Source organism: Anser brachyrhynchus, assembly GCF_964034855.1.
Source record: "Anser brachyrhynchus genome assembly, contig: SCAFFOLD_404, whole genome shotgun sequence".
In the NCBI taxonomy this organism is placed as follows: Eukaryota; Metazoa; Chordata; class Aves; order Anseriformes; family Anatidae; genus Anser; species Anser brachyrhynchus.
The window spans coordinates 50,490-77,167 of NW_027663547.1; the positions used below are offsets into that span (position 1 = coordinate 50,490).

General features: G+C 64.0%; 1 protein-coding gene and 1 long non-coding RNA gene across 4 annotated transcripts; one reads left to right on the top strand and one right to left on the bottom strand.

The window, feature by feature from the left end:
• Positions 1–26,678, top strand: LOC308187291 (helicase SRCAP-like). Its single transcript, XM_080609470.1, is given in 21 exon segments — positions 1–386; positions 1,644–1,717; positions 1,804–1,982; positions 3,321–3,506; positions 4,795–4,980; positions 5,869–6,009; positions 8,900–9,068; positions 10,274–10,437; positions 10,595–10,670; positions 11,400–11,489; positions 13,162–13,257; positions 15,490–15,692; positions 15,695–15,829; positions 15,936–16,113; positions 17,976–18,112; positions 18,191–18,360; positions 20,122–20,314; positions 21,984–22,120; positions 22,222–22,408; positions 25,359–25,528; positions 26,248–26,678. Coding segments are annotated over 21 exon segments (3,546 nt in total). The 5' UTR covers positions 1–15; the 3' UTR covers positions 26,552–26,678.
• Positions 22,707–25,287, bottom strand: LOC308187292. Of its 3 annotated transcripts, none has more exons than XR_013944588.1 (3): positions 23,590–23,688; positions 22,966–23,302; positions 22,707–22,797 (listed from the first exon to the last, which is right to left on the bottom strand). It is a non-coding gene; the product is annotated as an uncharacterized lncRNA (long non-coding RNA). The 3 variants fall into 3 exon arrangements; XR_013944589.1 differs by lacking the exon at positions 22,707–22,797 and adding an exon at positions 25,143–25,287 and having other exon boundaries at positions 23,161–23,302; positions 23,590–24,208; XR_013944590.1 differs by lacking the exon at positions 22,707–22,797 and adding an exon at positions 24,717–24,731 and having other exon boundaries at positions 23,161–23,302; positions 23,590–24,011.

A 26,678-nucleotide genomic window follows, 5' to 3' on the forward strand; every position in this document is an offset into this window, starting at 1 on the left:
TCGCCCTAATCCAAGATGGCCGCCGTCCCATCATGCCCCGGGGCTGCCCCCCCATGGCCCATCCAGAGTCCTCCACCTCCCCGCCGGACTTCATTTCCCATCACCCCCCTCGCCCACCTCTCGCGAGACCCTCCCCCAACTCCCGCGCAGGCGCCGCCCAGGGGGCGTTCCCGCGCGCCACGCGCCTCCCGCCATCTTCTTCCCCCCCCCGCTCCCGCCTCCCGCGCTCCCCAACCCTCGCGAGACCTCCCCTCCCCGCCGCGTCCCCCCCCGCGCGAAGTCTCGCGAGAGCCGCAGGCCCCGCCCCCTTCTCGCGGGAGCGCGGCGCGGCGGCGGTGGCCGCCGCCATTTTGCCGCTGGCTCGGGCGCCGCGGACTCCATTTCCCGTGAGCCCCTCTACGGGGGGGGGCCCGGGCGGCGGCGGCGGCGGCGGGGGCGGGCACGGGCCGGAGGCCGGCGGCGGGCAGAGGGGAGGGAGGTGGTGGGTGGGGGGAGGGGGGGTTGGGGAAGGGAGAGCGGCGGGGCGGGAGCCGGCCGCCATTTTGCGGCGGATGGCGGCGGATCCGCGGCGGGGCTGAGGCCGAGGCCGGCGGCGGCGGAGCGGGAGGAGCCTCCTCCCCCCCCCTCCCCCCCCAACACACCCCCGTGGCACCGCGGCTCCCCCCCTCTCCCCGCCCGCCCAGGTAAGATGGCGGCGCCCCCCTCCCCCCTCCCCTTCTTCCTCCGGTACCGGCGGCCCCGCCCCCACCCCCCCCGGTCCCTTCCCGCCTCCCCGGGCAAAGGGCGGGAAGCGGCCGGCGGGGGACGGGGCAGCGCCGAGGTGAGGGGGGGGTAAAAGGGGGGAAACGGGGACCCGGTGCGAGGGAAAGGGGGGTTAAGTGTGGAAAGGGCCCCCGGTGCGAGGGAAAGGGGGGCTGAAATGGTGCCGGGGGGTCCTAAAATGTGGGAAAGGGGGTCCCGGTGTGAGGTGAGGGGGCTTAATGAGGTAAAAGGGTCCCAAAATGAGGTAAAAGGGTCCCAAAATGAGGTAAAAGGGCCCCAAAATGAGGTAAAAGGGCCCCAAAATGAGGAAAGGGGATCCCAAATGAGGTAAGGAAGCCCTAAAATGGGATAAAAGGGTTTTGATACGAGGTAAAAGGGTCCTGATCTGAGGTGAAGGGGGCCTAAAATAAGGTAAAGGGGCGCTTAAGTGAGGTTATGGGGTCCCGGTGTGAGGCGAGGGGGTCCCAGAATGAGGTAAAAGGGTCCTAAAATGGGGAAAAGGGGTCCTAAAACGAGGTAAGGGGGTCCTAAAACGGGGTAAGGGGGCCATGGTGAGAGGTAACGGGGTCCTGGGGTGAGGTGGCGGGGTTGTTTTGGGGTAAAGGGGTCCCGGTGTGTGCTAATAGGGCCGTTTTGGGGTAAAAAGGGCCCAATACGGGACAACGGGGTCCTGATACGGGATAGCGGGGCCGGCGTGAGGTAACGGGGTCCCGCCACGAGGTGAACGTGTCCCGACACAAGGTAATAGGGCAGAAACGTCGCGTTTTGGGGCCAGAACCCCCGCTTTTGGTCATCCCCTTCGGTGGGGGGGGGTCCCAGCACCCACCTCAGGGTGCTGGGGGGGGTTCCCAGCACCCAACCCCCCCCCGTTGCCCCCCCAGGAGCGCCCCCCGCCGCGCCACCGACACCGTGGAAGTGGAGTGTGAGGAGGACGAGGAGGGCCCAGCGCACACAGGTGGGTGCCGGGCACCCAAGGGTGGGGGGGGGAGCACCCAAGGGTGGGGGGGGGGAGCACCCAAGGGTGGGGGGCAGCCCCTAAAGGTGCTCCCCCTCTTCCAGGCGGCTCGGCGGAGCGCAGGCTGGGCCGCCAGGGCGCCCAGGAGCTGGACGGCTCCTCCCGGCGGCCGCCGGAGCAGGATGAGGCCCCTTCCTCCCAGCAGCCCCTGGGGCCGGCGGGCCCCCCCGGGGCCCCCCCCCAGCACCCGCCGCTGCGCCCCGAGGTGAGTGACAGCCCCCCTCCCCCCCCCAGTTGGCTGTGGGGTCCGGGACTGACCCCAAATCGCACCCGCAGCCCCCCATAGGGCCCCCCCAATTGATTTGGGATCCCAGATCCCACCCACACCCCGCAAAGCCCCCCCAAATCCCACCCACGCCCCACAAAGCCCCCCCCAAATCTCACCCAGACCCCTTGTAGCCCCCCCGAACCTCACCCAGAACCCCCAAAGCCCCCCCAAACCTCATCTGCACCCCCCCCATAAGCCCCCCACGAGTCATCTGGGCCCCCCAAACCTCGCTCGGAACCCCCACAGCCCCCCCAAACGTCGTCTGACCCCCCCCAATACCCCCCAAATCCCCCCTGAAGTCTCACCTAAACCCTTCATAGCCCCCCCAAATCTCACCTAAACCCCCCGTAGCTCCCCCAAATCTCACCAGAATCCCCATAGCCCCCCCAGATCCCACCCAGTCACCCCAGATCCCACCCAGTCACCCCAAATCCCACCCAGTCACCCCAAATCTCACCCATAGCCCCCCCGAATCTCTCCAACCCCACCCATAGCCCCTCCAAATCCCACCTAATCCCCCAAAATCTCACCCGTTCCCCCCACAGCCCCCCCGAATCTCAACTAATCCCCCTAAATCTCCCCATAACCCCCCATAGCACCCCCCAAATCCCACCTAATCCCCCTATAGCCCCACAGACCCTTTATAGCCCCCCCTAAATCCCACCTAATTCCCCCCTAATTCCCATCTGATTCCCCCAAACCTCCCATAGCCCCCCCAAATCCCACCTAATCCCCCATAGCCCCCCCATAGCCCCCCCAGCTTCCACCTAATCCCCCTAAATCTCCCCCAAACCCCCCATAGCTCCTCCAAATCCTACCTAATCCCCCCCAGATCTCTCCCAAACCCCCCGTAGTCCCCCAAAATCTCCCTCAAAGCCCCCATAGCCCTCCTAATCTCCCCCAAATTTCACCTAACCCCCCAAATTATTGCTATAGTCCCCTAAATCCCACCTAATCCCCCCAAATCTCCCCCAAACACCCCATAGTCCCTCCAAATCCCACCTAAAGCCCCCACAGCCCCCCCAAATCATCCCCAAACCCCCCATAGCTCTGCCAAATCCCACCTAATCCCCCCCAAATCCCACCTTATCCCCCCATAGCCCCCCCAAATCTCCCCCAAAGCCCCCATAGCCCCCGCAAATCCTACCTAATCCTCCCAGATCTCACCCAACTTCCCTGTAGCCCCCCCAAATCTTCCCCAAATCACCCCCCCAGACCGTATAACCCCCCCAAATCCCCCCCAAGAGCCACCCCTGACCCCCCCACGTCCGGCAGCTCCCCGCAGGCAGAATGACGGGCAGCAACCCGGTGTCCCCCGCCTCCTCGGGCTCCCCCGGCAGCGTCTCGCCCCCCGCCTCCTCCCCCGCCGCCCCCTCCCGGCCCGATGGCCCCCCCGGCCCCCCGGAGCCCCCCAGCCTCTGGGACAAGACCCACGCCGAGATCGCCGAGCAGGCCAAGCATGTGAGTGATGCCGTTTTGGGGCCGATTCCGGGGGTTTTGGGGCCGATTCCGAGGGTTTTGGGGCCGGCTCAACCTTATAGTAGACATCAGAGAATCTCTGCTTTAATGGGGGGGGAGTTTAGGGGGGTCAAGGTGACAATTGGGGGCTTTTGGGGGGATTTTAGGGGGTTTTGAGGAATAAATGGGGCTGGCGCGACCCTATAGAAAGCCCTAAAGAATTCCTGTGGGCTTTTTGGGGGAGATTTAGGGGTTTTGGGGGGGGATTTAGGAGGTTTTGGGGAGATTTAGGGCGTTTTGGGGAGTTTTGGGGTTGGCTCAAGCTTATAGCAGCCGGCTGAGGATCTCTGCTCCAACCTAGGCCTGGTTTTGGGGGAAAAGTGGGGGATTTTGGGTAAGCTTAGGGGATTTGGGATGATAAATGGGGTTGCTCCGTCCTGTAGGAGGGCTCAGAGAAGGTTTGGCCCTGCGTGGGCCTCGTTTTGGGGGATTTTAGGGGAGAATTGGGAGCAGAACAACACCGGCGGAGCGTGGTGGGGGCTTTGGGGGCACTTGAGGGGGGGTCTGGCAGGATTTGGGGTGACTTTGGAGGGTTTTGAGGGATTTAGGGGGGTTTTAGGGGAGGTTGGGGGGATTTAGGGGAGTTTTGGAGGGATTTAGAGGGGTTTTAGGGGGCATTTGGGGGGATTTAGGGGAGGTTTGGGGCGATTTAGGGTGGTTTTGAGGGCATTTAGGGTGGCTTTGGGGTTCTAGGGTTGTTTTGGGAGGATTTAGGGTGGCTTTGGGGGCATTTTGGGGGCCCTTGGGGGATTTAGGGTGGCTTTACGGGCACTTGGGGAGGATTTGGGGGGCGTTGGGGGGATTTGGGGGAGATTTTGGGGGGGGGTGGAGGGATTTAGGGGGATTTTTGAGGGACTTAGGGGGCTTTTATGGGGGGCTGGGGGGATTAGAGTGCTTTAGGGTGGTTTTGGGGGCATTTAGAGTGTTTTTTTGGAAGTTTTAGGGTGGTTTGGGGCTGATTTGGGGTGGCTTGGGACGGATTTGGGGTGCTTTGGGGACATTTAAGGAGGCTTGGGAGGATTTAGGGGAATTTTTGAGGGATTTAGGGGGGTTTTTTGGGGGGGTGGGGTGCTTTAGGGTGGTTTTAGGTGCATTTGGAGTGTTTTTTTCGAGGTTTGAAGGTGGCTTTGGAGCGTTTAGAGCGGTTTTGGGAGGATTTGGGGCGGATTTGGGGTGCTTTGGGGTGGCTTTGGGGTGGTTTCGGGGTCCCGCTGACTGTAGGGCCGCGCAGGAGGCGGAGGTGGAGCACCGCGTGGCCGAGATGAAGCGCGAGGGCTTCTGGTCGCTGCGGCGCCTGCCCAAGGTGCCGGAGCCGGCGCGCCCCAAGGTGCACTGGGACTACCTCTGCGAGGAGATGCAGTGGCTGGCCGCAGACTTCGCCCAGGAGCGCCGCTGGAAGCGCGGCGTCGCCCGCAAGGTGCGCCCCGACCCCATAACGGGGGATGGGATGGGGTTGGATCGGCCCTATAACGGTTGGTGGGGGAGTTGGGAGGGGTTTTGGGGTTGGTTCAACCCTATAATGGCCGCTGGAGAAGCTCTGGTGGCATCTAAGAGGGGTTTTGGGGTCATTTGGGATGGGGTCGGCCCTATAAGGGTTGGTGGGGAAGCTCTGGGGGCATCTGGGGTGGGTTTTGGGGTCATTTGGGGTTGGGGCGGCCCTATAAGGTTTGGTGGGGAAGCTTTGGGGGCATCTGGGATGGGTTTTGGGGTTATTTGGGTTGGGTCGGCCCTGTACCTGTTGGTGGGGGAGTTGGGAGGGGTTTTGGGGTTGGTTCAACCCTATAGCGGCTGCTGGAGAAGCTCTGGGGGTATCTGAGAGGGGTTTTGGGGTCATTTGGGGTTGGGGCGGCCCTATAAGGGTTGATGGGGAAGCTCTGGGGACACTTAAGAGGGGTTTAGGAGTTGGTTTAGCCCTATAATGGCCACTGGAGAAGCTCTGGTGGCATCTAAGAGGGGTTTTGGGGGATTTTTGGGGTTGGGTCGGCCCTATAATGGTTGATGGGGAAGCTCTGGTGGCATCTAAGAGGGGTCTTGGGGTCATTTGGGGTAGGCTCAACCCTATAATGGCCGCTGGAGAAGCTCTGGGGGCATCTAAGAGGGGTTTTGGGGTCATTTGGGGTGGGGTCGGCCCTATAAGGGCTGGTGGGGAAGCTTTGGGGGCATCTGGGAGGGCTTTTGGGGCCGTGGCGCTGGGCACCCCGAGGAGCCACAAGGCCGTAGGGTTCTCGGGGTGGCTTCGGGTGCTCTGCGGCGGTCCGGGCCTGCCCCCCATGGGTGCCCACCCCCACCCATGGGTGCCCCGCAGGTGGTGCGGATGGTGATGCGGCACCACGAGGAGCAGCGGCAGAAGGAGGAGCGGGCCAAGCGGGAGGAGCAGGCCAAGCTGCGCCGCGTGGCCGCCGCCATCGCCAAGGAGGTCAAGCAGTTCTGGAGCAACGTGGAGAAGGTGGGTGGCTACCGGGCGGTGCCGGGTGGCTACCGGGTGGCGCTGGGTGGCTACCGGGCGACCGCCGGGTCTCGGTGGAGCTCCTCCGTGTTCTTCTCTCGGTGGTGGGCTCAGCGGCACCCAGGGCACCCCCGGGGCTCAGCGGCACCTCCCCAGCCACCCTTGGGCTACCAACGTCCTCGAGGTGGCCACCACGCTCTGGGCGCCCACGGGTGCTCGGCACCGTGTCCCCAACCCCATTTTGGGCCAGCAAGGCTTTTGAGCGACCAGTAACTTCTCTGGGTGGCCACCACCCCTTGGAGCACCCTAGCGGGCTAGCAGTGGGCTACCAAATCATCTCGGTGGCCACCACACGTGTCGGGCACCCTCAGGTTCACCCCGTACCCGACTGTCCTGGACCACCAAGCTTTCCCAGGTGGCCACCACCCAGAAGCGCTCGCTGCCCCCTCTCCTAGCACGCTTGGGCTACCAAACTCCCTGAGGCGGCCACCATCGCCTTCACCGCTTGCTTGGCAGCCGTTTTGTGCTGATGCATCGCTGCCCTCGCGCTGGGTGGCCGATGGTTGCCCACAATGGCCTTTGGGTGGCCGTGGTGGTTCTTGGGTCGATGTTGGTGGCCCGCAGTGGTCATTGGCTGGCCGTTGGTTGCCCACGGTGGCCGTTGGGTGGCCCTGGTGGTTCTTGGGTGGCTGTTGGTTGCTCGTGGTGGCTGTTGGGTGGCTCTTAGGTGGCCACTGGTTGTTTGTGGTGGCCCCAGCCTCGTCGTTGGTGGTCCATGGTGGCCAATTGTCACTTGTGGTGGCCGTTGGGTGCCCGTGGTGGCCATTGGGTGCCCGTGGTGGCCGTTGGGTGCCCCCAGTGCCCATTGGGTGCCCATTGGTTGGCCACGGTGGCCGTTGGGTGCCCGTTGGGTTGCCGCTGTGTGCCCGTGGTGGCTGTTGGATTGGCGTTGGGTGCCCCCGGTGTCTGTTGGGTGCCCCCAGTGGCCATTGGGTGCCCCTTGGGTCGATGTTGGGTGCCCGTGGTGGCCCTTGGGTTGCCGTTGGGTTCCCCCAGTGCCTATTGGTTGGCCATGGTGGCCATTGGGTGCCTGTTGGGTGGCCTTTGGGTGCCCCTTGGGTTGCTGTTGGATGCCCCTGGTGACCATTGGGTTGACGTTGGGTGTGCACGGTGCCCGTTGGGTGCCCCCACTGGCCATTGGGTGCTCCTTGGTTGGCCACAGTGGGCGTTGGGTGCCCCTTGGTTGGCCATGGTGGCCGTTGGGTGCCCCCAGTGGCTATTGGGTGCCCTTTGGGTCGATGTTGGATGCCCGTGGTGGCCCTTGGGTTGCTTTTGGGTGCTCCTGGTGGCCATTGGGTGCCTGTTGGGTTGCTGTTGGGTGCTCCTGGTGGCCATTGGGTGTCCGTGGTGGCCCTTGGGTGCCCCTTGGGTCGATGTTGGGTGCCCATGGTGGCCCTTGGGTTGCCTTTGGGTGCTCCTGGTGGCCGCTGGGTGTCTGTTGGGTGGCCCCAGTGACTGGTGGGTTGCCGTTGGGTGCCCTTTGGGTCGATGTTGGGTGTCCGTTGTGGCCCTTGGGTTACCGTTGGGTGCTCCTGGTGGCCGCTGGGTGCCTGTTGGGTTGCTGTTGGGTGCCCGTGGTGGCTGTTGGGTGCCCGCGATGGCCATTGGGTGCCCACAGTGGCTGTTGGGTTGCCGTCGGGCGCTCCTGGTGGCCGTTGGGTGCCTGTTGGGTTGCCGTTGGGTGCCTGCGGTGCCCGTTGGGTGCCCACAGTGGCTGTTGGGTGCCTGTTGGGTGCCCCTGGTGGTGGTTGGGTGCTCCTGGTGGCCATTGGGTGCCTGTCAGGTGCCTGTGGTGGCCCTTGGGTTGTTGTCGGGTGCTCCTGGTGGCCGTTGGGTGCCCGTCGGGTTGCTGTTGGGTGCCCATGGTGGCCGTTGGGTACCCTTTGGTTGCCCATGGTGGGCATTGGGTGCCCATTGGGTTGACGTTGCGTGCCCGTGGTGGCCCTTGGGTTGCCGTTGGGTGCCCACAGTGGCCGTTGGGTGCCCGTTGTGTGCTCCTGGTGGCCGTTGGGTGCCCGTTGGGTGCTCCTGGTGGCTGTTGGGTGCCCTTGGGTTGCCGTTGGGTGCCTGCGGTGCCCTTGGGTTGCCGTTGGGTGCTCCTGGTTGCCCTTGGGTGCCCGTTGGGTGCCCATGGTGGCTGTTGGGTGCCTGTTGGGTTGCCGGTGGGTGCCCTTGGGTCAATGTTGGGTGCCCGCGATGGCCATTGGGTGCTCGTTGGGTTGCCGTCGGGTGCTCCTGGTGGCCTTTGGGTGCTCGTTGGGTTGCCGTTGGGTGCCCGTGGTGGCCATTGGGTTGCAGTAGGGTGTTCCTGGTGGCCATTGGGTGCCCGTTGGGTTGCCGTTGGGTGCCCGTGGTGGCTGTTGGGTTGCCGTTGGGTGCCCGTGGTGGCTGTTGGGTTGCTGTTGGGTGCTCCTGGTGGCTGTTGGGTGCCCTTGGGTGGCCCTTGGGTTGCCGTCGGGTGCTCCTGGTGGCCATTGGGTGCCCGTTGGGTTGCTGTTGGGTGCCCACAGTGGCTGTTGGGTTGCTGTTGGGTGCTCCTGGTGGCCGTTGGGTGCCCGCGGTGCCCGTTGGGTGCCCTTGGGTTGCTGTTGGGTGCTATTGGGTGCACTTGGGTTGCCATTGGGTGCTCCTGGTGGCCGTTGGGTGCCCGTTGGGCGCCCATGGTGGCTGTTGGGTGCCTGTCGGGTTGCCGTTGGGTGCCCTTGGGTCGATGTTGGGTGCCTGCGATGGCCATTGGGTGCCCATTGGGTTGCCGTCGGGTGCCCGCGGTGCCCGTCGGGTGCTCCTGGTGGCCGTCGGGCGCTGAGAGCACCCGCGGGTGCTGCCGCAGGTGGTGCAGTTCAAGCAGCAGTCGCGGCTGGAGGAGAAGCGCAAGAAGGCGCTGGACCTGCAGCTCGACTTCATCGTGGGGCAGACGGAGAAGTACTCCGACCTGCTCAGCCGCAGCCTCAACGCCCCCCGGCACCGCCCCGCCCCCGCCGCCCGCGGGGAGGACGAGGGTGGGTGCTGGGCGGGGGGGGCGCCCGGGGGTGCTGGGGGGGGAGAGGGGGGAGCCTGGGGGTGCTGGGGGGGGGATATGGGGGCAGAAATGGGGGTGAGGGGCACCCAGGGGTGCTGAGGGGGGGAAAATGGGGGTGAGGGGCACCCTGGGGTGCTGGGGGGGGGAGAAATGGGGGCGAGGGGCACCCAAGGGTGCTGGGGGGGGAAGATGGGGGCACCCGGGGGTGCTGGAGGGGGGAGGGAGGGTGCCCAGGGGTGCTTTGGGGGGGGGAAGTGGGGAGAAATCAGGAAAAGGGACACCCAAGGGTGCTAGGATGGGGGATATGGGGGGAGAAACGGAAATGAGGGGCACCCAAGGGTGCTGGGGGGGAGAGAAATGGGGGTGGGGGGCACCCTGGGGTGCTGGGGGGGGGAGAAATGGGGGTGAGGGGGGAGAAGTGGGGAGAAATCGGGAAAAGGGGCACCCGAGGGTGCTGGGATGGGAGATATGGGGGAGAAATGGGGATGAGGGGCACCCTGGGGTGCTGGGGGGGTAGAAGGGGGCACCTTGGGGTGCTGGGGGGGGAGAAGTGGGGAGAAATTGGGAAAAGGGGCACCCGAGGGTGCTGGGATGGGGGATATGGGAGGAGAAATGGGGGTAAGGGGCACCCAAGGGTGCTGGGATGGGGGATATGGGGGGAGAAATGGGGGCAAGGGGCACCCAAGGGTGCTGGGGATGGGGATATGGGGAGAAATGGGGATAAGGGGCACCCTGGGGTGCTGGGTGTGGGGATATGGGGGAGAGATGGGGGTGAGGGGCACCCATGGGTGCTGGGATATGGGGGAGAATTGGGAAAAGGGGCACCCAAGGGTGCTGGGGAGGGGGATATGGGGGACAGATCGGGACCGGGGGCACCCAAGGGTGCCAAGAATGGGGACAAACGGGGACAAGGGGCACCCAGGGGTGTTGGGGACGGGGGAGAAACGGGGCCGAATTGGGACAAGGGGCACCCAAGGGTGCTGGGGGCGGGGAGAAATAGGGGTGAGGGGCACCCAAGGGTGCTGGGGGGGGAGAAATAGGGGCTTGGGGCACCGGGGGGTGCTGGGATGGGGCCGAATCGGGACCAGGGACACAGGGACCGCTGCCCCAAGGGGCATCCGCGTGCCCGGGGGTGGGTGCCGGGCGCCACCCAAGGGTGCTGACCCCCCCCCCTCCCCCCCCCAGACGGGGACTCGGAGCCGCAGGAGCGGTCGGACGCCGAGGCCACGCCGGAGCGGGAGGAGCGGCGGGCGGGCGCCCCCCCCGCAGCGCGGCGCCGCGAGCTCGAGCTGCTCAAGCGCGAGGGGGAGCTGCCCCTCGAGGAGCTGCTGCGCTCCCTGCCCCCCCAGGTACCCCCCGGGGTGTCCCCAAATCCCCCCGGGGTGTCCCCAACCCCCCCCAGTGTCCCCAACCCCCCCGGGGTGTCCCCAAACCCCCCCCAATGTCCCCAACCCCCCCCAGGGTGTCCCCAACCCTGTTGTCACCCCCTCCTGTCCCCCCCCCCAGGCGCTGCTGCGCAGGGACAAGCGGCCCTGGGAGCCCCGCGAGGAGGACGAGGAGTTCGCGGCCGAGGATGAGGAGGGTGAGGGGGGGTCTGGGGGCTCTCTTTTGGGGTCTGGGGGCTCTCTTTTGGGGTCTGGGGGCTCTCTTTTGGGGTCTGACATCTATTACGAGGGGGCTGGGGGTGGTTTGGGGGTCTGGGGGGTGGGTTTGCGGGCCCATGGGCAGGTTTTTGGGGTCTGGAACCTCGTTTTTGGGGTCTGGGGCCTCTTTTCTGGGGTCTGACATCTGTTTTAGGGGGGCTGGGGGATGGGTTTTGGGGGCTGGGGGATGGGCTTGGGGTGTGGGACCTCTTTTTTTGGGGTCTGACATCTCTTTTAGGAGGTCTGACCTCTGGTTTTGGGGTCCGGGGGCAGGTTTTTGGGCTCTGGCACCCACCGGAGAGGTCTCGTCACCCCTCCTGGGGCTCTTGGACCCGTTTTTTGGGGTCAGGGACCCATTTTTTGGGGTGGGGGACCTGGTTTTGGGGGGGTTTGTGAGTTGTTTTTTTGGGGTCTTTTCACCTATCCTTGGGGGTCGGGGTCCCGCTTTTTTTGGGGTCGGGGTCCCGCTTTTTTTGGGGTCGGGGTCCCGCTTTTTTTGGGGTCGGGGTCCGGCTTTTTTTGGGGTCGGGGTCCCGCTTTTTTTGGGGTCAGGGTCCCGTTTTTAAGGTCAGGGTCCCGCTTTTGGAGTCAGGGTCCCGTTTTTTGGGGTCAGAAACCCGCATTTTGGGTTTTTTTCACCCCCCCGAGCCTTTTTCCCCCCCCCGCAGGCGAGGACGAGGAGGAGACGATCGCGGCGCAGGAGCGCCTGGAGGGCGACGTGGACCACCAGCAGGAGCTGGACGACCTGGCCCGCGAGGGTAGGACCCAGCACCCTCGGGTGCCCCCCAGCACCCTTGGGTGCCCCCCCCGCACCTACACAGGCCCCCGCCCGCCCCCCCACCGGGCTCGGGCTTGGTAGCCGGTGCGCACAGCGAGCGCCCGCGGCCCCGCGTCATGGCCGCGTGCCCCGTGGCGGTGGGACCGGCCGGCGGGGCGCGGGGACACGGGGACACGTGGGGGGGACAGGAGGGACGTGGGGACACGTGTGGGGGGGACTTGGGGACACGTGGGGGGGGCAGAAGGGGTGTGGGGACATGGGGACACGCGTGGGGGTGTGACAAGGGACAGGGGGACACGTGTGCGGACACGAGCAGGGGATGTGGGGACACGTGTGGGGACACGGGGACGTGTGAAGGTGCGTGGGGACATGAGAAGGGACACAAGGACATGGGGACACGGGGGGGACGTGAGAAGGGACACAGGGACACGACAGGGGACATGGGGACATGGAAGGGACACGTGGGGACATGGGAAGGGACATGTGGGGACATGGGGATGTGAAAAGGGACATGGCGACATGGGGCCACGTGAGGGCACGGGTAGGGACACGGGGACACGGGTGGGGGACATGGGAAGGGGGACGTGGAAGGGACACGTGGGGACATGGGAAGGACACGTGTGGGACATGGAAGGGACATGTGGGGACAGGGGGACGTGGGAAGGGACACGGGGACATGGGAAGGACCCGTGGGGACACGGAAGGGACATGGGGACAAGGGAAGGGACAGGTGGGACATGAAAAAGACACGTGAGGACATGGGAAGGGACATGTGGGGACACGGAAGGGACATGTGGAGACACGTGTGGGACATGGGGACACGGAAGGACATGTGTGGGACATGGGGACATGGGAAGGACACGTGGGGACATGGGAAGGGACACGGGAAGGGACACACGGGGACACGGAAGGGACATGGGGACAAGGGATGGACATGGGGACAAGGGAAGGGACAGGTGGGACATGAAAAGGATATGGGAAGGGGGACACGGAAGGGACATGAGGACATGGGAAGGGACACGTGTGGGACATGGGGACATGGGAAGGACATGTGGGGACATGGAAGGACACGTGTGGGACATGGGGACATGGGAAGGACACGTGGGGACATGGGAAGGGACACGGGAAGGGACACGTGTGGGACATGGGGACATGGGAAGGACATGTGGAGACACGGAAGGGACATGGGGACACGGAAGGACACGTGTGGGACATGGGAAGGACACGTGGGGACATGGGAAGGGACACGGGAAGGGACACACGGGGACACGGAAGGGACATGGGGACAAGGGCAGGGACAGGTGGGACATGAAAAGGACATGGGAAGGGGGACACGGAAGGGACATGAGGACATGGGAAGGGACACATGGGGACATGGGAGGACACGTGTGGGACATGGAAGGGACACAGAATGGACATGGGAAGGGCACGCGTGGGACATGGGGACATGGGAAGGACACGTGGGGACACGGGAAGGGACATGAGGACATGGGAAGGGCACGCGTGGGGACGTGGAACATGGGAAGGACATGGGGACACGGAGGGGACCTGGGGGGACACGGAGGTGGCGTGGGGACACGGAAGGGACATGGGACACGGAGGGGACACGGAGGGGACCCGTGGGGACCCGTGTGCCACGCGTGTTCCCGCAGGCGCGCTGCCGATGGAGGAGCTGCTGCAGCAGTACGCCGGCGCCTTCGCCGACTCCGACTGCGACTCCCCGCGGGGCGCCAGCAGCACCCGCTCGGGTAGGGGCACCCCTGGGTGCTGGGGGGGGTGCCACGGGTGCCGTAGGGGCGCCCTTGGGTGCCATAGAGCCGTCCGTGGGTGCTATAGGGTCGTCCTTGGGTGATGTAGGGCCACCCTTGGGTGCCGTAGAGCCGCCCGTAGGGGCCATAGGGCCGTCCATGGGTGCTATATGGCTGTCCTTGGGTGCTGGAGGGCCACCTTTGGGTGCTGTAGGGCCGCCCGTAGGGGCCATAGGGCCGTCCTTGGGTGCTGGAGGGCCACCCTTGGGTGCCGTAGGGCTGCCCGTAGGGGCCATAGGGCCGTCCATGGATGCTATAGGGCTGTCCTTGGGTGCTGGAGGGCCACCCTTGGGTGCTGGAGGGCTGCCCCTAGGGGCCATAGGGCCGTCCTTGGGTGCTATAGGGCCGCCCTTAGGTGATGTAGGGCCACCCTTGGGTGCCGTAGGGCCACCATAGGGGCCATAGGGCCATCCTTGGGTGCTATAGGGCCGTCCGTGGGTGATGTAGGGCCACCCTTGGGTGCCGTAGGGGCCATAGGGCCGTCCGTGGGTGATGTAGGGCCACCCTTGGGTGCTGGAGGGCCACCCGTGGGTGCCATAGGGTCTTCTCTGGTACCGTATAGGCACTACAAAGCCACCCTTGGGTGCTATAGGGTCTGCTCTGGCAGTATATGGACATCATGGGGTCACCCCTAGGTGCCGTAGGGTCGTCTTTGGTGCTATAGGGACATTGTGGGGCCACCCTTGGGTGCTATAGGGGCTTATGCTATATGGATGCCATAGGGTCACTCTTAGGTAATATAGCGTCTTCCGTGGTCCTATATAGGCATAATAGGGCCACCCTTAGGTGCTATAGGGTCTTCCCTAGTATTATATGGGCACAATAGGGCCACCCTTGGGTGCCGTAGGGTCTTACCTCATGCCGTATGGACACCATAAGGCCATTTCTGGGTGCTATAGGGTCTTCTCTGGTCCTATACGGACATCGTGGGGTCACCCTTAGGTGCCATAGGGTCTTTTCTGGTCCTGTACAGGCACCATAGGGTCACCCTTAGGTGTTGTATGATCTTATATGGGCACCATAAGGCCACCATTAGGTGCTATAGGGTCTTCTTCAGTGCTGTATGGGCACCATGGGGCCACCTCTGGGTGCTCTAGGGTCTTCTCTGGTCCTATATGGACACTATAGGGCCACCCTTAGGTGCCATAGGGTCTGTTCTGGTCCTGTATGGACACTGTAGGACTACCTTAGATGCTATATGCTCTTCTCTAGTCCTATATGGACACCATACGGCCACCCTTGGGTGCTATAGGGCCAACCCTGGGTGCCATAGGGTCTGCTCTTAACACCCTATGGGCACCATAAGGCCACCCTTGGGTGCCGTAGAGTCTGCTCTGGTCCCATATGGACACCATAGGGCCACCCTTAGGTGCTATAGGGCCACCCCTGGGTGCCGTAGGGCGATTCTGGGGTCCCAGATCCCCCCTATAGGTGCCATAGGACCCATCATAGGTGCCGTAGGGCCCCTTATGGGTGCCGTAGGGCCCCCCATAGGTGCCACAGGACCCCTTATGGGTGCCGTAGGGCCCCCCATAGGTGCCACAGGACCCCTTATGGGTTCCGTAGGGCCCCCCATAGGTGCCATAGGGCCCCCCATAGGTGCCATAGGGTCCTTTACGGGTGCCATAGGGCCCCCTATAGGTGCCATAGGACTCTCTATGGGTGCCATAGGGCCCCCTATAGGTGCCATAGGTCCCCTTGTGGGTGCCATAAGGCCCCCTATAGGTGCCATAGGACCCCTTATGGGTGCCGTAGGGCCCCCCATAGGTGCCATAGGGCCCCTTACGGGTGCCATAGGGCCCCCTATAGGTGCCATAGGACTCCCTATGGGTGCCATAGGGCCCCCTATAGGTGCCGTAGGACTCCTTATGGGTGCCGTAGGGCCCCCCATAGGTGCCACAGGACCCCTTATGGGTGCCGTAGGGCCCCCTATAGGTGCCATAGGACCCCCTATGGGTGCCATAGGGCCCCCTATAGGTGCCATAGGACCCCTTATGGGTTCCGTAGGGCCCCCCATAGGTGCTGCAGGACCCCTTATGGGTGCCGTAGGGCCCCCCATAGGTGCCGCAGGACCCCTTATGGGTGCCATAGGGCCCCCTATAGGTGCCATAGGCCCCCACAGGTGCCCCCCCCCCACCCCAGCCCAGCACCCACCCCACCCACCCCGCGTAGATTCCCCGGCGGCCGACAGCGACGAGGAAGAGGAGGAGGAGGAAGACGAGGAGGAGGAGGAGGACGAAGAGGAGGAGGAAGAGGAGGAAGACGAGGAGGAGGAAGAAGAAGAGGAGGAGGAAGAGGAGGACGACGACGACGAGGCCGAAGCCCCGCGGCCCCCCCCCCGCCCCCGAAGCCTCCTCCCCCGCCGCCGGTGCCCAGGAGCACCCCGGGGGGCCCCCCCCCCTCCGCCGCCGCCGCCCCCCCGCCCCCCCCGGCCCCCAAAAAGGAGATCACCGACATCGCCGCCGCCGCCGAGAGCCTCCAGCCCAAGGGCTACACCTTGGCCACCACCCAGGTGCCCCCCGCCGCTCCCCTCCCCCTCCGCCCCCCGCCGGCACCCCCGGGGGCAGCCGGAGCCCACTTTTGGGGTGTTCTCCCCCCCCCCGTTATTTTCGGGGCAGGTGAAGACGCCCATCCCGCACCTGCTGCGGGGGACGCTGCGGGAGTACCAGCACATCGGGCTGGACTGGCTGGTCACCATGTACGAGAAGAAGCTCAACGGCATCCTGGCCGACGAGATGGGGCTGGGCAAGACCATCCAGACCATCTCCCTGCTCGCCCACCTGGCCTGCGAGAAGGGTGAGGGGCACCCAAGGGTGCAGGGGGGGGCGTCTCCCACCGGGGCGCCTCCCACCGGGGTGTTTGGGGGATTTCGCGTGGTTGGGTTGAGGTAGGTCAAGGACGGGTTGGGCTTCGTGTGGTTTTGGGGTCTGTCTGGGTAGGTTTTGGGCACCCTTGGGTGCTCTGGGGTCTTTGTGGGGTCTTCATAGGGTCTTTGGGATGTATATAGGTAGGCTTTGAGCACCCTTGGGTGCTTTGGGGTCTTTATAGGGTCTTCGTAGGGTCTTTGGGGTCCGTCTAGGTAGGCTTCGAGTACCCTTGGGTGCTGTGGGGTCTTTATAGGGTCTTCATAGGGTCTTTGGGATCTATCTAGGTAGGCTTCGAGCACCCTTGGGTGCTGTGGGATCTTCGTAGGGTATTCAGGACCTGTCTCTGTGCTCCTTGAGCACCCTTGGGGTTGGGCAGAGCCACCCAGACCATCTCCCTGCTCGCCCACCTGGCCTGCGAGAAGGGTGAGGGGCACCCAAGGGTGCAGGGGGGGTGTCTCCCACCAGGGCGCCTCCCACCGGGGCGTTTGGGGGATTTCGCGTGGTTGGGTTGAGGTTGGTCAAGGACGGGTTGGGCTTCGTGCGGTTTAGGGGTCTGTCTAGGTAGGCTTTCAGCACCCTTGGGTGCTCTGGGGTCTTCATAGGGTCTTTGGGGTCCATCTAGGTAGGCTTCAAGCACCCTTGGATGCTCTGGGGTCTTTATAGGGTCTTCATAGGGTCTTTGGGGTCCATTTAGGTAGTCTTTGAGCACCCTTGGGTGCTCTGAGGTCTTTATAGGGTCTTCATAGGGTCTTTGGAGTCCATCTAGGTAAGCTTCGGGCACCCTTGGGTGCTGTGGGGTCTTCGTGGGGTCTTTGTAGGGTCTTCGTAGGGTCTTTGGGATGTCCATCTAGGTAGGCTTCGAGCACCCTTGGGTGCTGTGGGGTCTTCATAGGGTCTTTGGGACCTGTGTTGGTGCTCCTTGAGCACCCTTGGGGTGGGGCAGAGCCACCCAGACCATCTTCCTGCTCGCCCACCTGGCCTGCGAGAAGGGTGAGGGGCACCCAAGGGTGCGGGGGGGGGTGTCTCCCACTGGGGCGCCTCCCACCGGGGTGTTTGGGGGATTTTGCGCGGTTGGGTTGAGGTAGGTCAAGGACGGGTTGGGCTTCGTGTGGTTTTGGGGTCTGTCTGGGTAGGTTTTGGGCACCCTTCGGTGCTCTGGGGTCTTTGTAGGGCCTTCAGGATCTATCTAGGTAGTCTTCGAGCACCCTTGGGTGCTCTGGGGTCTTTATAGGGTCTTCATAGGGTCTTTGGAGTCCATCTAGGTACACTTTGAGCACCCTGGGGTGCTTTGGGGTCTTTATAGGGTCTTTGGGGTCTGTCTAGGTAGGCTTTGAGCACCCTTGGGTGCTTTGGGGTCTTCATAGGGTCTTTAGGACCTGTCTAGGTACTCCTTGAGCACCCTTGGGTGCTGTGGGGTCTTTGTAGGGTCTTCGTAGGGTCTTTGGGGTCCATCTAGGTAGGCTTTGAGCACCATTGGGTGCTCTGGGGTCTTCGTAGGGTCTTCGTAGGGTCTTTGGGGTCTGTCTAGGTAGGCTTTGAGCACCCTTGGGTGCTCTGGGGTCTTCGTAGGGTCTTCATAGGGTCTTTGGGATCTACCTAGGTAGGCTTTGAGCACCCTTGGGAGCTATGGGGTCTTCATAGGGTCTTCGTAGGGTCTTTGGGGTCCTTCTAGGTAGGCTTCGAGCACCCTTGGGTGCTGTGGGGTCTTCGTAGGGTCTTTGTGGGTAGGCTTTGAGCACCCAAACTCCCCAAGACCCCCCCCGCCCCCCGCTGACGCCGCCCCCCCCGCAGGCAGCTGGGGCCCCCACCTCATCATCGTGCCCACCAGCGTGATGCTCAACTGGGAGATGGAGCTCAAGCGCTGGTGCCCCGCCTTCAAGATCCTCACCTACTACGGGGCGCAGAAGGAGCGCCGCCTCAAGCGCCAGGTGACCCCCCCGGCCCCTCAGTAACCCCCCCAGCCCCTAATTAACCCCCTAATTAACCCCCTCGCCCCCCCCCCGAAGGGCTGGACCAAACCCAACGCCTTCCACGTGTGCATCACGTCCTACAAGCTGGTGCTGCAGGACCACCAGGCGTTCCGGCGCAAGAACTGGAAGTACCTCATCCTGGACGAGGCGCAGAACATCAAGAACTTCAAGTCCCAGCGCTGGCAGTCCCTGCTCAACTTCAACAGGTCCGGGGCTGGGGGGGCGGGGTCCTCATGGGGGGGGGGTTGGAGGCGTCTTGGGGGGGTTGGAGGCATCTAAGGGGGGTTTGAGGGCATCTAAAGGGGGGTTGGAGGCATCTAAGGGGGGTTGGAGGCATCTAAGGGGGGTTGGAGGCATCTGAGGGGGCTTTCAGGGGGGATTGGAGGCATCTTGGGGGGTTGAGGGCATCTAAAAGGGGTTTGGAGGCATCTGAGGGGGGTTGTAGGCATCTAAGGGGGCTTTCAGGAGGGTTTGGAGGCATCTTGGGGGGGTTGGAGGTATCTAAGGGGGCTTTCAGGGGGTTTTGGAGGCATCTAAAGGGGATTTGGAGGCATCTAAGGGGGGTTGGAGGCATCTAAGGGGGCTTTCAGGGGGGTTTGGGTGCATCTAAAGGGGATTTGGAGGCATCTAAGGGGGGTTGGAGGTATCTAAGGGGGCTTCTCAGGGGGGTTTGGGGGCATCTAAAGGGGGTTTGGAGGCATCTTGGGGGGGTTGGAGGCATCTAAGGGGGCTTTCAGGGGGTCTCGGGGGGGTTTGGAGGCATCTAAGGGGGGTTGGAGGCATCTAAGGGGGCTTTCAGGGGGGCTTGGAGGCATCTTGGGGAGCTTGGAGGCATCTTGGGGGGGTTGGAGGCATCTTGGGGGGGTTGGAGGCATCTAAGGGGGCATTTGGGGGGGTTTGGAGACATCTAAGGGGGGTTGGAGGCATCTAAGGGGGCTTTTGGGGGGTTTGGAGGCATCTTGGGGGGTTGGAGGCATCTTGGGGGGCTTTCAGGGGGGCTCAGGGGGCTTTGGGGGCAGCTCGGGGGGGTTGGGGGCCTCTAAAGGGGTTTGGAGGCATCTAAGGGGGCTTTCAGGGGGGTTTGGAGGCATCTCAGGGGGCTTTCAGGGGGTGTCGGGGGGGTTTGGGGACAGCTCGGGGGGGTTTGAGGGCATCTGAGGGGGGTTGGAGGTGTCTTAGGGGGCTTTCATGGGGGTTTGGGGGCATCTAAAGGGGGTTTGTAGGCATCGTGGGGGGGTTGGAGGCATCTTGGGGGTCTTTCAGGGGGGTTTGGAGGCATCTCAGGGGGCTTTCAGGGGGTCTCGGGGGGGGGTTGGGGGCAGCTCAGGGGGGTTTGAGGGCATCTAAAGGGGGTTTGGAGGCATCTTGGGGGGCTTTTGGGGGGTCTTATGGGGCTTCGGGGGCTTTCAGGGGGGTTTGGGGGCAGCTCAGGGGGTTTGCGGGCACCTGACCGGGGTTTCCAGGGACACCCTTGGGGCTTTGAGGGACGCCCCAAAACCCTTGGGGGACCCCCTGTGATTTTGGGGGCCGCCTAGATTTTGGGGGGGGCACCCCACATTTTGGGGGGGGGCCCTAAATTTTGGGGGGGCCCCCCTAAAACACCGGGGTCTCCCCTCGGGGCACTGCAGAACCACCCCCCTGACACCCTTGGGCGACCCCCTATCATTTCGGGGACACCCTTAGGGCTTTGGGGGGGCCCCTTATTATTGGGGGGCCCCCTAAATTTTGGGGCCCCCCCCAAACCCCCCCGAAACTCCCCCTTGAGCCTCTCCGTACCCCCCCCACCCCCCCCACCACCCTCCCTTCTCCCCTCCCCACCTCTTCACGTTCCCCGTTCCCTTTTCGCTCCCCCCCCCCTTTGTTCTCGGGGTCCCCCCTTTGTTCTCGGGGTCCCCCCCCCCCCGCCTACTTTCGGGGCGCCCCCCGCCTGACCAGGTCCCGGCTCGGGGGGGGCTCCTTCTCCGCAGCCAGCGGCGGCTGCTGCTGACGGGGACGCCGCTGCAGAACAGCCTGATGGAGCTCTGGTCGCTGATGCACTTCCTCATGCCCCACGTCTTCCAGTCCCACCGCGAGTTCAAGGAGTGGTTCTCCAACCCGCTCACCGGCATGATCGAGGGCAGCCAGGAGTACAACGACGGGCTGGTCAAGCGCCTGCACAAGGTGCGGGGGGGGGTTTGGGGTTTTTTTGGGGGGGTTTGTAGGGTTTTGGGGGGTTTGGGGGGGTTGGGTGGGAGGGGATGAAGAGGGGGGAGAGGTGGAGAGGTGGAGCAGACACTGGGTCGTAATTCCCGTTTTGGGGTTTAGTTGAGCAAGGGTAAGTGGGTTTTGGGGTTTTATGGAATATGGGGAACCCCTGTTTTGGGGATTTAAGGGGTTTTAGGGCATTTTACGGGGTTTTAAGGGGTTTTAGGGGGCTTTAGGGGGTTTTAGGGTGAGGGGGTCAGAAGGGAGGCAGTGGGTTGAGGGACAAAACGAGGGGGAAATGTGCAGAGGTGGAGGCACAAAATTCATCATGATTCCCGTTTTGGGGTGCAGCTGAGTCAGGGTAAGTGGGTTTTGGGGTTTTATGGAATATGGGGAATGTCTGTTTGGGGGTTTTAAGGGGTTTTGGGGGGGTTTAGGGGGTTTTGGGGTGAGGGGGTGGGAAGGGAGGCGGTGGGTTGAGGGACAAAGAGAGGGGACGTGGAGAGGTGGAGCAGACACTGGGTCATGATCCCCGTTTTGGGGTGTAGTTGAGCAAGGGTAAGTGGGTTTTGGGGTTTTATGGAATATGGGGAACCCCTCTTTTGGGGTTTTAACCCCCTAAAACCCCTTAAAACCCCTTTTAGGGGGTTTTGGGGTTAGGGGGTGGGAAGGGAAGCGGTGGGTTGAGGGATGAAGAGAGGGGAGAGGAGGAGAGGTGGAGGCACAAAATTCATCATGATCCCCGTTTTGGGGTGCAGCTGATCAAGGGTAAGTGGGTTTTGGGGTTTTATTGAGTATGGGGAATGTCTGTTTGGGGGTTTTAAGGGGTTTTGGGGGGGTTTTGGGGGTTTTAGGGTGAGGGGGCGGGAAGGGAGGCGGTGGGTTGAGTGATGAAGAGGGGGGAGATGTGGAGAGGTGGAGGCACACGCTGGGTCATGATCCCCATTTTGGGGTGTAGTTGAGCAAGGGTAAGTGGGTTTTGGGGTTTTATGGAATATGGGGAACCCCTGTTTTGGGGTTTTAAGGGGTTTTGGGGGGTTTAGGGGTTTTGGGGTTAGGGGGTGGGAAGGGAGGGGGTGGGTTGAGGGACAAAGAGAGGGGAGAGGTGGAGGCACACATGTCGTCGTAATCCCCGTTTTGGGGTGCAGCTGATCAAGGTAGGTGGGTTTTGGGGTTTTATTGAGTCTGGGGATCCCCCGCTTTGGGGTCCAGGTGCTCCAGGGGACCCCATTTTGGGGTTCGGGGCGTTAAAAGCCACCCCTTGTTTGTGGGGCGCCCGGGTCGGCGCAACCCAGAGGTGGACGCGGCCGATTTGGGGCCGTCCCCCTTTTTGGGGCGCAGCGCGGCCGGATTCGGGGTTCCGTTAAACCCGTTTCCCCCTTTTTGGGGTGCAGCTGAGGGACCCCGAGCCCTTTTTTGGGGTGAGAGAAGCCATTTTAGGGTCCGGGCCGCCGGCGGAACCTCTTGCACCGGGCGCAACCCCGGAGCGCTTCACCCTCGGGCGCGGCGCGCCGGGAGCGGGTTTTCCTCCCCTCGAAACTCCCTTTTTTTTTATTTCGGGGTTTTTTCCCCCCAAAAATGAATCTCGGGGTTTTTTCCCCCCCCCAAAAACCGAACCCCGCCGTCTGATTGGCCGCCCCCGCAGGTGCTCCGCCCCTTCCTGCTGCGCCGCCTGAAGGTGGACGTGGAGAAGCAGATGCCCAAGAAGTACGAGCACGTCCTCAAGTGCCGCCTCTCCAAGCGCCAGCGCTACCTCTACGACGACTTCATGGCGCAGGCCAGGTGCGTGCCGCCGGCCCCGTTGTCCCCGGGGCGGCGTCCCCCCCGTTGTCCCCGACGCCGTCCCCTCAACGTCCCCTCCCCGCTTGTCCCCCCCCCGGCAGCACCAAGGCCACCCTGGCCAGCGGGCACTTCATGAGCGTGATCAACGTGCTGATGCAGCTGCGCAAGGTGTGCAACCACCCCGACCTCTTCGAGCCGCGCCCCATCCACTCGCCCTTCGTCACCGAGGGCATCTGCTTCGTCACCGCCTCCCTCGTGCTGCGCGCCCTCGACCCCGAGCCCTTCAAGGTGACGCGGGGGGACGCGCGGGGACACGGGGGGACACGCACTGACACGGGGACACAAGGACACGGGGACGGCGGCGGTGGGCGAGGTCTTCGTGGTCAAGGTTATGGGGCGTAGGGGTGCCGTCAAGTGACCCAGGGCCACCACGTTGGTGTCGCCACCACCCGAGGCCACCACCTCGGTGCCACCGCCACCCAGGGCCACCCCCTTGGTGCCACCACCATGGTGCCACCACCACCCCGCCCTTCCGGCGGCCATTTTGGGGACACAAAGGCCACGGGGACACCATGATGATACTCGTCAAGGTCTTCATAACCAAGGTTATGGGGCCGTAGGTGACAAGTAAGAGTGGCACGAGGTGACACAGGTCATCGTGGTGGTGCCACCACCACCTGAGGCCACCACCCCGCCCTTCCGGCGGCCATTTTGGGGACACAAAGGCCACGAGGACACAACAACGGCACCCCTCAAGGTCTTTATGACCAAGGTTATGGGGCCGTAGGTGAGGTGTAGGGGTGACACGAGGTGACACAGGACCACCATGTTGGTGTCACCACCACCCAAGGCCACCGCCTTGGTGTCGCCACCACCCAGGGCCACCACCCCGCCCTTCCGGCGGCCATTCTGGGGACACAAAGGCCACGGGGACACAACGACGACCCCCCTCAAGGTCTTCATGACCAAGATCATGAGGCTGTAGGTGACAAGTAAGAGTGGCACAAGGTGACACAGGTCATCATGGTGGTGCCGCCGCCACCTTGGTGCCACCACCACCTGAGGCCACCACCCCGCCCTTCCGGCGGCCATTTTGGGGACATAGGGACACGATGGATGGCATTGCTCAAGCTCTTCTTGACCAAGGTCTTCTTGACCAAGGTCATCACCCGAAGCCACCACCTTGGTGCCACCACCACACTCTTTTGGTGGCACTTTTGGGGACATGGGGACACGCCACCAGCCCTCAAGGTCTTTGTGATGAAGGTTATGGGGCCGTAGGTGAGGTGTAGTAGTGGCACGAGGTGACACAGGGCCACCACGTTGGTGCCACCACTACCCAGGGCCACCACCCCGCCCTTCTGGTGGCCATTTTGGGGACATGGGGACATGGTGGCAACCCTTTCATGTCTTCATGACCAAGGTGATGGGGCTGTAGGTCAGGTGTAGGGGTGACCCAGGGCCACCACCTTGGTGTCACCACCACCCAAGGCCACCACCATGGTGCCACCACCACCCAGGGCCACCACCCCGCCCTTCCGGTGGCCATTTTGGGGACACAGGGACCCGATGGCGTTGCTCAAGCTCTTCTTGACCAAGGTCTTCTTGACCAAGGTCATCATCCAAGGCCACCCCCTTGGTGCCGCCACCACCCAGGGCCACCCCTTGGTGTCGCCACCACCCAGGGCCACCACCACACCCTTTTGGCGGCCATTTTGGGGACACAAAGGCCACGGGGACACAACAATGGCACCCCTCAAGGTCTTCATGACCAAGATTATGGGGCCGTAGGTGACAAGTAAGAGTGGCACAAGGTGACACAGGTGGCCATATTGGTGCCACCACCACCCGAGGCCACCCGCTTGGTGCCACCACCACCCGAGGCCACCCCCTTGGTGTCACCACCACCCAGGGCCACCACCACACCCTTTTGGCGGCCATTTTAGGGACACAAAGGACACGGGGACACAACAATGGCACCCCTCAAGGTTTTCATGACCAAGATTATGGGTTCGTAGGTGACAAGTAAGAGTGGCACAAGGTGACACAGGTCATCATGGTGGTGCCACCACCACCCAAGGCCACCACCTTGGTGCCGCCACCACCCTGCCCTTCCGGCGGCCATTTTGGGGACACAGGGACACGATGGCGTTGCTCAAGCTCTTCTTGACCAAGGTCTTCTTGACCAAGGTCATCACCCGAGGCCACCACCACCCAAGGCCACCAGCACATCCTTTTGCTGGCCATTATGGGGACACAAAGGATGTGGGGACACAACGAGGGTGGTGGGCGAGGCCTTTGTGGTCAAGGTTATGGGGCGTAGGGGTGCCGCCAAGTGACACAGGGCCACCACGCTGATGTCAGCACCACCCAGGGCCACCACGTTGGTGTTGCCGCCACCCCCTTGGTGTCACCACCACCCAGGGCCACCACCCCGCCCTTCTGGTGGCCATTTTGGGGACATGGGGACATGGTGGCAACCCTTCCATGTCTTCATGACCAAGGTGATGGGGCTGTAGGTGAAGTGTAGGGGTGACACAGAGCCACCAGCTTGGTGTCACCACCACCCAAGCCACCCCCTTGGTGTCGCAACCACCCTGCCCTTCCGGCAGCCATTTTGGGGATACAGGGACATGATGGCGTTGTTCAAGATCTTCTTGATCGAGGTCTTTTTGACCAAGGTCATCACCCAAGGCCACCCCCTTGGTGCTGCCACCACCCCACCCTTCTGGCGGCCATTTTGGGGACACAAAGGCCATGGGGACACAACCACGACACCCCTCAAGGTCTTCATGAGCAAGGTTATGGGGCCGTAGGTGACAAGTAAGAGTGGCACGAGGTGACACAGGTCATCATGGTGGTGCCACCACCACCCGAGGCCACCCCCTTGATGTCACCACCACCTAGGGCCACCACCCCGCCCTTCCGGCGGCCATTTTGGGGACATAGGGACATAATGGCATTGCTCAAGGTCTTCTTGACCAAGGTCTTCTTGACCAAGGTCACCACCCAGGGCCACCACGTTGGTGCCACCACCTCCCCGCCCTTCCGGCGGCCATTTTGGGGACACGAAGGCCACGGGGACACAACCACGACCTTCCCCTCAAGGCCTCCACGACCGAGGGCCGCAGTTATGGGGCCGTTGGCGGGCCGTAGGGCTCCGGGGCGGGGGGGGGGGGGGGATGACCTTCACGGTGACGTCCCCTCGCGGTGACGGTGACGTCCCCTCGCCCCGCAGCACGTGGACCTGGCGCCCTTCGACCTGGTGGCCCTGGAGGGCCGGGTGTCGCGCTACGCCGCCGACACCTTCCTGCCGCGCTGGCGGGTGACGCGGCGCCTCATCGAGGACATCGCCGCCGCCCCCGACCCCCCGCCGCGCCCCAAGCCCGTCCGCATGAAAGTCAACCGGTACTGGGGGGGGGGTTGGGGACACAATGGGGTCTTGGGGACATCGGGGGGGGTCTTGGGGACATCGGGGTGGTTAGGGACACGGGGGGGGGTTGCAGACATGGGTGGGGACATGGGGGGTACTTGGGGACACTGGGGTGGGGACATGGGGGGGTCTTGGGGACATTGGGTGGTGTTGGGGACACAATGGCGTCTTGGGGACATGGGGGGGTCTTGGGGACATTGGGGGGGTCTTGGGGACACTGGGGTGGGGACATGGGGGGGTCTTGGGGACATTGGGTGGTGTTGGGGACACAATGGCGTCTTGGGGACATGGGGGGGTCTTGGGGACATGGGTGGGCCTTGGGGACATCGGGGGGGTTGGGGAACACTGGGGTGGGGACATGGGGGGGGATTGGGGTCAATGTGAGGTCTTGGGGACATGGGGGGGTTTGGGGACATCGGGGGGGTTGGGGACATTGGGGTGGGGATATTGGGGGGTCTTGGGGACATTAGGGTGGGCTTGGGGACATTGGGGGGGGACATCGGGGGGGCTTGGGGACACCGGGGTGGGGACATCGGGGGGTTGGGGACACCAAGGGGTTGGGTGGGACATGGGGGGATTGGGACGCATGGATTGCTTCTGGGGACAATGGGGGGGGGCTTGGGGACAGCGGGGGGGGGTTGGGGACATTGGGGCGACCTCGGTGACCCCCCCCCTCCCCCCCCCCGTTTCCCAGCATGCTCCAGCCGGCGCCCAAGGAGCCCCGCACGGTGCTGCTGCTCAACAGCCCCCGCCCCGCCCCCCTGGGCGTGCTCCCCCTCGGCCCCGCCCCCCTGCTCGTCGGCCCCGCCCCCCCGGGGGGGGGAGCGGCCCCCAACCCCCCCGGGGCAGCCGCCACCCCCCCCGGGGGTCACGCTCGCCCCCCCCCGGGGTCCCAACCGCCCCCGCCGGGGTCACGATCGCCCCCCCCGGAGCCACGATCGCCCCCCCCGGGGCAGCGATCGCCCCCCCCGGGGCCGCAATCGCCCCCCCCGGGGTAACTCTCGCCCCCCCCGGGGCCGCAATTGCCCCCCCCGGGGTCACAATCGCCCCCCCCGGGGCCACAATCGCCCCCGCCGGGGTCACCCTGGCCCCCCCCGGGGTGACGATCGCCCCCCCCGGGGTCAC